General features: G+C 31.6%; 1 protein-coding gene across 5 annotated transcripts in view; it reads right to left on the minus strand.

The window, feature by feature from the left end:
- Positions 1–12,905, minus strand: part of LOC117158015 (uncharacterized) — a 31,888-nt gene that overhangs the window by 9,897 nt on the left and 9,086 nt on the right. For all 5 annotated transcript variants that reach the window (XM_033336469.2, XM_033336466.2, XM_033336467.2 and 2 more), the window contains 3 exons: positions 8,977–9,146; positions 2,539–2,789; positions 254–339 (listed from right to left, as the gene is read on the minus strand). In XM_033336469.2, the coding sequence (XP_033192360.1) occupies positions 254–339; positions 2,539–2,789; positions 8,977–9,039 (400 nt within the window). In that variant the 5' untranslated portion in view covers positions 9,040–9,146. The remainder of the gene's footprint in view (positions 1–253; positions 340–2,538; positions 2,790–8,976; positions 9,147–12,905) is intronic.

Here is a 12,905-nt window from a genome sequence, read left to right on the forward strand (position 1 = left end):
TTAATATATACGAAGCATACTAACACTATATCTTTAATTCCGAATTTCAAAACTGAATAGCAGTTTGCGAATTGTTGTTAAATATTATTTTTCTAATAGATATTCTCTTATATTACGTGCTTATTTACAATAAATTTTACTGTTTAACTGATTATTTTATATTGTAAACAGTTCTATTCTACAAAAGCTTTAAATAGCATAATCTACAATATTTTACTAGCTAATTATAATTACATATTGCGACAAAACTCACCAAGTATTCCAGGCTTGGCTTCATTTAGAAGAGGTTCCAGTCTTTCTTTTGCTAAAGAAAATATACTGGTGGCGCTAAATCTCCACCTACGTTACAAATGAGATAGTAAGTTGCAGATACGAGAGAAAAATATTATATTGATACATATGTATGTACGTTTAGAGGTAATTAGTTCTTGACTCAACATTAATATAACATTATATAAACAATTAACATTCAAAGATCACTAAATAGAAAGCTCAATATTTAAATATTATTTTAATAACATTAACAATAAGTTGTTAGAAACTAATCTTCATAAAATTGAGACAAATCGATTTTGAATCTTGAAAAATAAAGTTTTACTCGATTAAAGAAATATGTATATTTCAATTTGTTAATTTTATCAAAATGGCTATAGGATGCCATAGAAATGAATTTTAATCAAAGGCGAAGTATTTATCGGTACAGATTTTAGTAATTTGCATGTAGGATACCTATATTTGTCATAATTAAAAGCATTGTCTAATTATCTCAGTGTTTTGATTATAATCAAGAAAATTTCGAAATCAAGTAAAATAGGCTATAGATCAACATTAATAATTCAGTGTATTGATAATGCTGGTAATTTCGTAGCTTTCAGCGAGAAATTTGCGAATTTTATCATTCGCTTTGACTTACTTGATACACGTATACGTATTTAATATAAATAGATGTTTTGCCAGCTTAAATTTATTAAATATTAATTTCACGTATTTTTTACATGAAAACATTCTTACGTGATTTTGGAATACTTGTTCCACCTAATTGTACACATAATAAATTATAATCATATTGTATCCTTATTATTATATACATTCTTATTCAAGCATAAAATATTTTTAAGGTTGTATTACTAAATCTTTATGATTACGGATAGTAAGTTATTTTAATGTTTAGAAGCTTACAAATTCTTGTAATAGAATTGAATTTTACTTAAAAGAAATTATCTATATTTTGTCAAATATAAAATTCGATCATTTCGTTCGATTCGTACATCATTTTTCCTCGTAAATGGTTGATTTCTTTATTTTCCACTGTCTTTTTAGTTTGCAATAGTAAGGATTACAATAGTAAACGTATAATACTAATAAGAAAATTGGTAAGAATTGCTCGATGGCTAGAGACGCTTGAACGAGTCTATCAACTATTCAAGTAAGTAGTATTGCTTTTACATTTTCTCAGTCGAGCTCTTATGTGTTATTTTAGTATCCTTGAGCAATTTCAACAAGCGAAAAAATGTTGCGTTGTAGCTATTACTGTTCGCTTGAACTGTTTTACTTAAGCACGATACATGATTTGGCGGGCGCAATATATCGCGAGTCAAAGATTCAATATCGTTCAGAATTACTTTCAATTTCAATGTAATTACTATTGTTGTTGAATTGAAATCTTTTAAAGCTATTAGCTTCAAAATACACCGTATATATTGATATTTGTTACGAGGAGATAGGAGGTACATATGTATATATACGTATCAAAAAAGAAATAACTTCAGAATAAGCATATTAGAATATGAACAGAGGTTGCTATTCGAAATCTAATTTTGTCAACTACACATCAGCAGCAACAGTATTCATACGTATGAAATACGCGGTGAAATGTGAAAGGCAATGGTTGCACTCGTGGAATGTGGAATATTTACAAATACCCGCATACTATTGATTCTTGAACTACGTTCGTTCACCTACAAGAGACATTCGAGGCTTTAACGATCACGCACACGAACGAATACGAGATGGATAATTTCGATTTATGTACATATATAAATGTATGTTCGTTGATAAATTGAATTTGATTTTATTAGTTCTCGGTTCGTACGGCACTGTAAATGTAATATTGTAAGGTATTACGATAAAGATCGACAGAAACGATTTAATGTCGGAAAAAAGAATGGAATTTATGTCGCGTAGGTAGAGCATTTCAAATAAAAAAAGTATCATCGAGATACTTTGCAGTAGATAAATACAGCTACTTTTGTTACCTTTTAGTCTTATTTGATATTCAAGAAATAAGCAACACAGTAATTAATAATTATGAATATAGGCATACAATAATTAATATTGTTTTCCATTAACATCATGGCAAAGTTTTAAGTTTATTGTTATACAAATTAGGTTTAAGAGAGATATTCTTTACTCTAAGGAACTGCAGTTATTTTATGCATGAAACGATTTCAACTTTCTTTACGAAATGATAATAAAGAAGGTCAGTTATTCGATAATTATATATACCTACTACGTATATTTATAAAAGTACATGATTACCATTTATTCAGAAGTAAACTTAGCCATTCAGCAGTTTCATCCTTGTATAAAGTTCTTTTTCGACGTAGCCTGGCTAATTCGTGTTGAACGGTCGATTCAAGAAAACGGGACATCCTTGTTTTAAGTATTGTCGATGCTAGTGCTAGCACTAACATTAGCCATGCTATTGATAAATCTGCTGCACCTATCACCCACGCAATCGCAAAAGCCACACCAAGGTATAAAGCACCACGAATGGCTTCTATATCTCTCTGTAAAAAAAATTATTGTTCTTAACGAAAATATCACGTTAAAACATAAAGATGGTATTAAATATATTGATTATTGTATTTCTTGATCTATTTCTTACTATGTTCCATGAAGAACATTTTATTTTATTTTATCGATACGTATTTACAGAAAGAGTAAGTAGGTATATTGTACATATTTGCTATAGTTTCTTCTTCGAATATTATTCGAGGATGAATTATTTTTAATCTTGCATTTATAGATGTAACATTTATATTTGTAATCACTTGTTTCGATGGTATACAACATTTTCCAGTTATATTGATATAACTTGCTCTTTGATTGCTCTTTAATGTAAAAACATGCTATTAAATGTTAAACATGGTAAAAATTTGATGATATTGCTGGGTAATGATAAGGCTTAAAACGTAACATTTGTAATGATTTTTTAATATTTTTTACATGGATAAAAATGAAAGAAGTATCATTGTACAGGGTGTAAAGAATGTAAGTGTAAAGAGGTTCGTAGCGTGATTCTACACTTGAAATTCGGAGTCAAATTTTTGTTTTCATTGCAACATATTCTATTCATCACGAAGAACAAAAGTCCCGAGGAAGCCATGGATTGCAAATGATCCCTTCTCCCGGAAAGAAAATGTTAAATTTTCAATAATTCTTAAACTAGAGACACATGAGTAATAGAAGACCCCCATGCGCAAAAAAGGTTCCGCGACAATGAGATTTCTAGCAACTAAGGTAACAATTCGATGACAAAGAATTAATATTGCAACATTTAAATCCATATCGAAGATCGAATCGGCTCCGCATCTCCAAAGAAGAACATACATTTACATAGAATAGTTGTAGACTCAATCATCGGCGAATACGAATTTTATAAAATTCGACGCGTTCAAGCACTCCAAATAGCTATATTGCTCGACGAAATTTTTTCCATTGGATACTACTTAAGTTGCAACCACGCTTTTTGGACCGCGTAATGAATACAGTAGCATCCTCAATCAACTGATGCCAGGATTTGTGCTCGCGAAAGACCACGTGCAATAGTTTTAAAGATTTAAAAAAAAAATGGACAGGAATTATGTACTTAGATACTTGTTATCGAACAAGTGCAGTATATTTGCGATTTTTACGTTTACGACTCCTTGGCAAATTACGCGAACGTGGGCAGAAAGCAGAGCCGCTCCCCATGGATCATCTCCTCGTTTTCCAGAGTCGACACTACTGGACTTCCTTCTTTGCAGAGTAAAATATGTCGTTCAGAGTTCGATTTAATAATTTGCATCCGTTGAAAAGTAATGTCAAATTGAGTATATTTTGCGTCGCTTACGATCAATTTTATTGTGTTTTACTTAAGATCATGAACACCTATCAGAATGCTATCTGGAATATCTATCAAATCAACCATGGAAAAGAAGCCGAAGTGGAATATATCGAATTGAACATGGCTTTTATTATCGAGTGAAAGAGGGATTATACGTAATTTGGTGGAGAAGGTTAACCAGAATGAAAAGTGAGTTCGGAACTGCTTAAATACCAAATACCAAATATTAAAACTTTAACGTTTTCTCTCCGGGAGAAGGGCTTATTTGCGACCCATGGTTCCTTTGAGACTTTTGTTCCTCGTGATGTGTAGGATCTGTTGCGATGAAAAAATATTTGACTTTTAATTTCAAGGTCAAGGTCGTCTTTGCATAAGACTTTTCGGCTTCTACAAATCTCCGTCGGTCAGAAGTTGTAAAATCACGCTACGATCCTCTTCACACTTACCTTTTTTGCACCCTGTACACGAATAACCTACTATCCGAATAATCTAATCCGTTGTATCGATTATGTGATTTTTCGTTCTTCTGTAATATCAATATAAAATTTATTTTGTGATGTCAGTATTTTGTAAACGACGTAAAATGCATATGCATACGCGCAGTTTAATGTTATTAAATACGTTCTTGAGAAAATATACGAAAAAATCAGCCCAGTGAAAAAGGGATTAAAGCGAAAATCGTATACGATAAAAGTTGTTATGTATACTTTCATCTGGCGAGGATACAGTGCAAGACCCACAACGTTTCCAGTGTATACATATGTACATGTATCTATGTACATACTCACGCAACATCGCGTGCACGTATTATTATGTATTTGTAGTTGTTACAATTAGGTAAGTATTAGGTATATATAGGTATGGAAGAAACTATTCTTTGTCACGTTATGGAAAACGTCATTAAGCTGACAATGTTTAGATTAATTGTCAGATGTACGAATGAAAGTAATTGATTCGAATAGAAAGGTTGCGTACAAAATGTTTTACACCCCTATAAATCGCTAGGGAAACATTAATATTTACATTATGTACGTATATCCAAATTTGATATTGAATATTATCGAAGCGAAGCTAATGTTATCGTTTTTTCCTATCTTTCTTTAATTAGCACATAATAAAGTAATCACGATATTTTTGCACGAAGATAATGTCTTAATGTATCATGTATAAATAATTGTAAAAGCGTATAGTCTCGCAAATAGGTCTTAATAGATAATCAACAAAGTTGTAATCAAATCAATGCACTAACGTTTGAATATGAATGAAGATTTAAAGGTATATATTAATAAAACGTTAGGGATGAAGGGTCTTGGTTTTGTTTGGTACAAACGTATTCTTTTCACGTATCCTTCGATCCTACCTGGTAAACTTTAGATATCCACATCATGAAGAAAAACTTGCCTTATAGCTTTTATGTACGTTTGCATGATAGTAATACTATCTGTCTTGTCAAGAACGTAACATTTCATTAATTAGAAAGTCGCCCAATGCTAACGTATTTATGATCAAAATCGATCGTAAATAATTATATCGATCTGTGGCGTTTCAAGAAGAAACAGGTATCCTTGGATAATGTACATCTTTACATCATTTGCCATTTATATACGACGGATGATAACAAAAGCATTAATATAACATAAACTTGCCCTGTTTTGATCAGTTTTATGATACCATCACGATAATCACATTGGTGTACGCCGCGACAATGAGACCGCGTAGCGTAAACAAACGTATGAGGATATCCTGGAATTTTTGAAAGCGTATCAAACCTGACGAATATGTTACATCGCAATTTGTACCTTCACGAATACTTAAGCGTATACGTATATGCACGTACCTTGCATCGCGTCGCATTGGTATTATTTCTAAGTGCAGCAGATGTATCTAAATTGTGTAAAGAATATAACTTCTGAACAATAATTTTCGAGACAATTTTCCTGCAAACGATAGACGCCTGAGAGATTGTAGAACGTGATCGGGTGTAACGGGTTTATAATATGTTTTATTTATGAATGTTAACTGTACCTATTTTCGAAAGTTGAAGGAATTTCTTAGAGTGTAGCAATGGAAATAGTGTCGTCAATGAAACAAGTGTATATTATAAATAACAATACCGTAAAAAACATTCGTTATTGCGTTAAATATAAATGTTAATAGAACATTAAAATTTCAATATAATATTTTAACGTATTCTAGTTTGCTTCTTGTGTTGCAATTATTAATTTGTTTTGGTAAATTTGTTTTCTTTTTCGTAGAACTAACATTGTGCAAGGAATAAAGACCTTTTGCGATAGAAATAAATACTTTTTCTTCGAGGAATTCGCATCTTAATAGGGAGACCGATTCTTTCCTCTGTGGCGTCGACAAGGTAAGGAATGCAGCGATAAAAATCACTCAACAAGTCTCACGAGTTCCGCTCTGGAAAGCGTTACTTGGAGTATTTCCCACGTATATAATAATTTTTCTTTTGCATCTAGTATGAATATCTAATTACTTAAGATTGAAATATCCCACTATTACACGTTGGGAACGGTGAATCCATTATATAAGTGGATGTATATTCTGTAACATTACAAACTTGTCTTTTAGTAAAGTAATGTAAAGGCAAAATTACAAATTTTCTACCGGCGGTAAACATTTCATTCTTACTAGGATTGAAATCGTGTAATTAGTCGTATAATTACATTTCCCTTTATTATTATATAAATTATATTTAAATTCAGCGTTACCCATTGCCCTTACCCTTACCTTAGATATTACTGTTTCTTTTTTTAATAAATTATAATTCTTTCATAAGGGAATAATTTAATTTCGTGAAAGTATATATAGTATAAGAAATAATACACAACGTATTTTCAAGTCAACGATTCAACCGACTCGACGCGACGCGACGTTCAGTCGCATCTACTCGAGAACCCTCAAGGAATATTTCCCGGAAAATCTCTTGTGTGCCTGTTCCTTTGGTGAGGTTGACAATTCGAATCACGTAAATTCCGTCAAAAAATTCCTACCGCTGTTGCAAGAACACGGACCATTAGAATTATGTATATATGTAGCTGCGTGTAATGCATTTTGCATGAAATGAAACAATGTTAATAAGAGAGATTTTCATGAACAATAGTAATTTCGTATCGTAACAATTTTCATCATTATCATACCGAGATATTTATACGTATTTTTTACTTTAATAGATAAGTAGGTACTAATTTATCAAGTACCGCAGATAGAAACTTTCAAGTATCGGTTGTTAATTGCGGTGTGGCATCCACGATTTTTTAGTCATACACATTAAGTAGTTGAAAAATTGTAATAAGTATCATATTGTGACAGCCTTTTTGCGGTATTATCGAATGAATAATTTAATATGTTGGCAAAAGCTGGTAGCGATTAATATTAGAAGCACGCTATTAATCTCAATATGTTCATTAACTATGTGATCGTAAGAAAACATATGTATGTATAATGTACACATATTCATAATCCTGTCCAATGAATAAAATTTAGGCGATCTTCTCATCAAATAATAATGATATGTGTATACACGGTAATCTAGTTTAAATATAGCTAACCGTTTCAAATGCATACATGTATATGAAAGATTAAGAGAGTAATAACTCAGTAGTACACATATTTTTTAAATAGTTTTCAAATAATCAAGACTTTTGGCTACAAAATAATGTAAGAGATAAAATGGTATCTATATTATTAGCCTAAACATTTAACGTACAAGATAGATTGATTTACAGCTAAATGTAAATAATAAGTTGTTGGTAACAATCTAAAGACCATAAACGGAGAACGATATTAAAAAGTATCAATATAAATTTGTTAAATTATATAAATACACATGTGTAGTTTCATTTGAAATCATTCAACTTTTTTTCTACCATATCGCTTCGTCCTTTAAACATTATGGATATAATTCTGAGTAACTATAATTGAATATCTTTTCAGGCAAATGATGATAAAAAAGGATCTTATTTTTGGATCAATTGTGAACGCTGCTCTGTACATATAATAAGTATTCATGTGATCTAGTATAAGAAATATCAATTAACATTTATATTAGAATATTAGAGAAGACGGAAGTTGAAAGGAGTTGGAAAGATATATTAGATGGATGTTAGGATGCTACTATGGACCAACAGACGCCAGATTATATCTCCAAAATGACCGATGAAATACGAAAGGAAGATAGAGGAGAAAACCTCTTCAAACACTGCCTAAAGGAAAGAAAAGCCGGAAAAGGAGATAGTAAAAGACTGAAAGAAATGCTGGAACACTTCAAAGAATGTAGATATAGCCAAGAAGGAATAAAGTAATTATGGGAGAGAAAGGTGGATGCAAGAGAGATTCTACCAAAGAGGAAAAAAGATGAAAGACAAACAATGGAGTGAAATACAAAGATCTAGATACAATATGAAGTATAGGAAAATAACCACAGAAGGTTTATCAAAATATTTAAAGAAAAGAAGGAAGGAGGGAAAGCAAACGCTATTAACAAGAGCAACGTGTAATAACTTGGAGAACGTATATATATTTGGGTGAGTGACGAAGAAAAGAAGTGTTTATTTTGTAAAACTAGCGAAGGGACATTTAAATACTGAAAAGTATTTCCTATATATATTGCTACTGCTACTACTACTACTACTGCTATTACTACTACTATTATTATTATTATTGCTATTAGAATATTAAATTTATACATGTTACAACCTGGAAAATATTCAATTTCCTACTAAATGACACTTGTTAATGTCATTTACATGGAAAAATTTGTCTGTCATTTATCTTGTGTCACAAACTTTGATGTGTGTAGTAGATAAGTACGACATGCATTATGAATAAAACAAAAGAATTTGTCGCACCTGAGATTTTTGAGTAATAGTTAAAGCGAAATCTTCGTCGGGTGCGGTATCCTCAGGGATCATATTGGCATCCCCAGGTACAGTACTGTATCGAATGGTATCGTTAATCGCTTTGGCTGGACCTCCTATGCAACCTGAACAATTACCGCCTCTAGTAATTTCACGTTTTCCTGAAAAAAAGAAAGAAAGGCAAACAAAGAAGTTAAGTGTTAATCCTATTCTAGAAAAATCGTATGATATTCTGTTATAATTATAACTGCTTAACGCTAATCGATTAACTTAAGTCATGTATGTATGTTCAATATATGTACGATGGATTTATAAAATAAAGCGAAAAGAGATGATTAAGATTAAGAATTAATATTCTTATCTAACAATGAGCTATTCGTTGTTGAAGAAAATAAATGAAATACATCAATTCATAAGTAATTATTTTATTTATAGTTACATATAAGTATAATTAATAATGTAATAAATACAATAAGTATAAGAAAGAAGTAGTACTTTCTACAAGTTATTAAATACTAGATATTAAATTACATATCAAAAGGTATTTTTTTAATTACTAAAGTTAAGCAAAATTATTGAGTTGCTCGGAAAGTTCGTGCCGATTTTTGGTAGGTGACATTAAGGCAGATCTGAACATATCAGAACGATTGAAAACAAATTACATGTATACATATTCCAAAAGGTGATATTTTAGGCAAGTTTAGAAAAAAGTTTGATTAGGATACATTAATTTTTGTTAATTTTATACGCTCTTAAATATGGGAGGAAACAAAGTGCGTCATAGGCATTTGATACTTTTCTTCTACCGGAAAGGCAAAAATGTCACACAAGCAGCAAACAAGATGCGTTGTTTATGATGACGGTGCTATAACTGAAAGAACGGTGCGGAAGTGGTTTGGTAAGTTTAAAGCTGGTGATTTCAATCTTGAAGATCAAGGACACCCTCCACCATTGATGAAGATCAGATCAAAACACTGATCGAGAATAACCCACGCTATACGATACATGAATTAGCGGAACCGTTAAAAATATCAAAATCCACCACCCACGAGCATTTTGTGAAGCTTGATGTATGGCTTCCCAACGATTACGGAAAAACACCTGATGCATTTCCATTTGTGACTCACTCTATAAACGCAACAAGGAGACCTCATTTTTTAACTAAATAGTGATGGATGATAAAACATGGATTATTTGTAATAATATTAAGCGGAAAAGATCTTGGGGAGAGCTGAATGAATCCCCTTTGGTCACCTCAAAAACCAGTCTTTATCCGAAGAAAGTCATGCTCTGTGTCTGATGAGATTGGAAAGGAATCCTGTATTACGTGCTTCTACCAAACAACCAAACGATAAATTTGGAAAAATATTGCTCGCAATTAGACGAATTAAAGACGGCAATTGAACAAAAATGTCCAGAACTAGCGAATCAGACGGGCGTCGTGTTTCTTCAGGACAATGCGCAGCTTCATGTATCTTTGACTACTCTACAAAAACTGTTGAAGCTTGGTTGAGATGTGCTATCCCACCCACTGTATTCACCAAACATTGTGCCCTCAGATTTGTATCTATTTAGATCATTACAAAATTCCCTTAATGGCAGAAACTTTAACTCTTTGGTCGACATAAAAAATCATATTGAAAAGTTTTTCGCCGAAAAACCTGAGAGGATCTAGAAGGAATGGAATATTCAAACTACGTGAAAGATGGAGAAAGGTTGTGGAACAAGATGGCACCTATATAATTCAATAAATGTATATCGAAATATAAATGTGGTGCGTTTGAATTTTCTTTAAAAATCGGAACGAACTTTCCGAGCAACCCAATATATGTAGATAAGTTGATGCGATTGAATCCAAAAAGATGCAACATATTATGCTATAATATTATGGATATGCATGGAAGTTAATTTTTTAAAGTACGATCCATACAACACATTTCCACATAAAATGCCTTAGTCGACTCGGTTCTTTTTGACCGCACGGTTAATGACTATGTTCTCATACGATGTTGGGATTCTTTCGTGCCTAATGTTTTCCCAACTATTATGCATATCAATTACAATCCTACTGAAAGTACAAGGATGGACGTCGTTTGGACGCAATTAATGATACCGCAATCTACATGTACGATGAATTCAGGACGCTCTTCGAGAAATGTCGCGTTTACTTGATTCATTTGTTAAGTTGTCTACCTCGATTTATGTTCGTCCCCTGTAAACGTCGCGTGAATCCTGAACGCGATTTCGAGATTGAAACCGATAAACAAGATATCTGCGATCTTACATCCCTTTTTTATTGTTTGTATTTCAATGAAAAAAATATCATATTTTTCTTTTTGAATAGAAAAGATTAATTATGTTAGTGCGTGGTACAATTTACTGATTGAATTCATTAACATTTATTCGTTTTCTACTTGCATATCAACAAACTAAATCTATAAATCTAAATATGGTAATATTTTATTATTCTTGACCAGTTACGAAATAAATTTGTCTAATTCGTTAATTATTAAATTTCCAAGGCATTATATTTCGTTTGAATTGTATAAAACATTCATAAACGGCATTCGTTTATACACTCTGCTTATAAAAGCAAGAAAATTATAAGAATAAAAGAAAGAAAATTTTCGTTAATTTTAAATACAAATAAATCCTTCTTGTATACATACATGTATGAATTTATAATTATTACGAACATTTGGAAAATTATATATTTAGTAATCATGATTAAAATGATTATGATAAAAATGATTGTCATATGTATGTGCTTTTTAACATTCGATATTAAAAAGATAAAAGTGATTATATGTAATATTCATAGAATATTTTTCATATTTTTCAATGTATTGGAGTCTACGAGTTGGCACAAGTGTGATAATTTTTAATTGAAAGAACAGTGTACTTTTTTTGTTTTTTTAATGGACGGCAATATGTATTACCTTACACATATTACGTACGATCTTAGATTCGTTTACAGATTTCTGAACGATATGATTTTACGACTAAAAAGTGAAACGTCAGTACGTATACACTCTCTGATATACTTAAGGCTACAAGCAGGAACAATCGAGGACAAGACCTTGGCATTACAAATGCCCCTTGCATAGAAATTGATACCACAACCTTTCCAAGCGTTAACATACTTTCTAGTACTCGTGTTACAGAACTGTGAATCCATACTTTTTAAAGCCAAAAAGCCAATTCTTTTCACAGATAAAAAAAAAAAATAAAACGAATAGAAATTAATATAAAATTCAATCATTTATTACAATTATTTAAATATCAGGTATAGAAAAGAATGTACTGTTTTTATAACGTATCTCCATATCTACAAACAATTTCAATCTTTCGGATATCCTTCATTGATATCAACCTGATGTTTCTTCTTTATTTTTCAACCATATTGATATCCAGTAATTATTGCTGGATTTCGAATTCTAAAAAACGTAGCAATTTTTAGGCACATGGCCAATTTTTGAAAGAAAAATCTTCTTTGCAGTGTTCCCTAATATTATTTCTACATACGATACATTCACAATGTGAGTTTACAGAGTTCACCGGAAACAACTTTTGTCTGCTATGTTAAAACGCGAAAGAAGTGCTATGTTGAAAATGCATTTTTTCAACCGCTATATTTAACCGCTTTGCATGATCATTTTCTGAGCTGTGCATTATTTCGAAAATACAATAATAAAGGGCACAACATTTTTTAAACGATAGGTATGTAACGCTAAGGGGCGTTAAGATATCTTACTCTATTAACCGCTTCGCTACCACGAACAAGATACCTCACGACACAATATTGTTCGTACAGTGACCACAGACGAGTTATCCCGCGTGTTTGTTTATTAGAAGCTGTAATTACAGAAAAGCAGACTCGCGGCATATCGTAATGCGGTAATCTCGTAATGCCGTTATAC

The sequence above is a fragment of the Bombus vancouverensis genome, chromosome 6, assembly GCF_051014615.1.
Source record: "Bombus vancouverensis nearcticus chromosome 6, iyBomVanc1_principal, whole genome shotgun sequence".
Taxonomy (NCBI): Eukaryota; Metazoa; Arthropoda; class Insecta; order Hymenoptera; family Apidae; genus Bombus; species Bombus vancouverensis.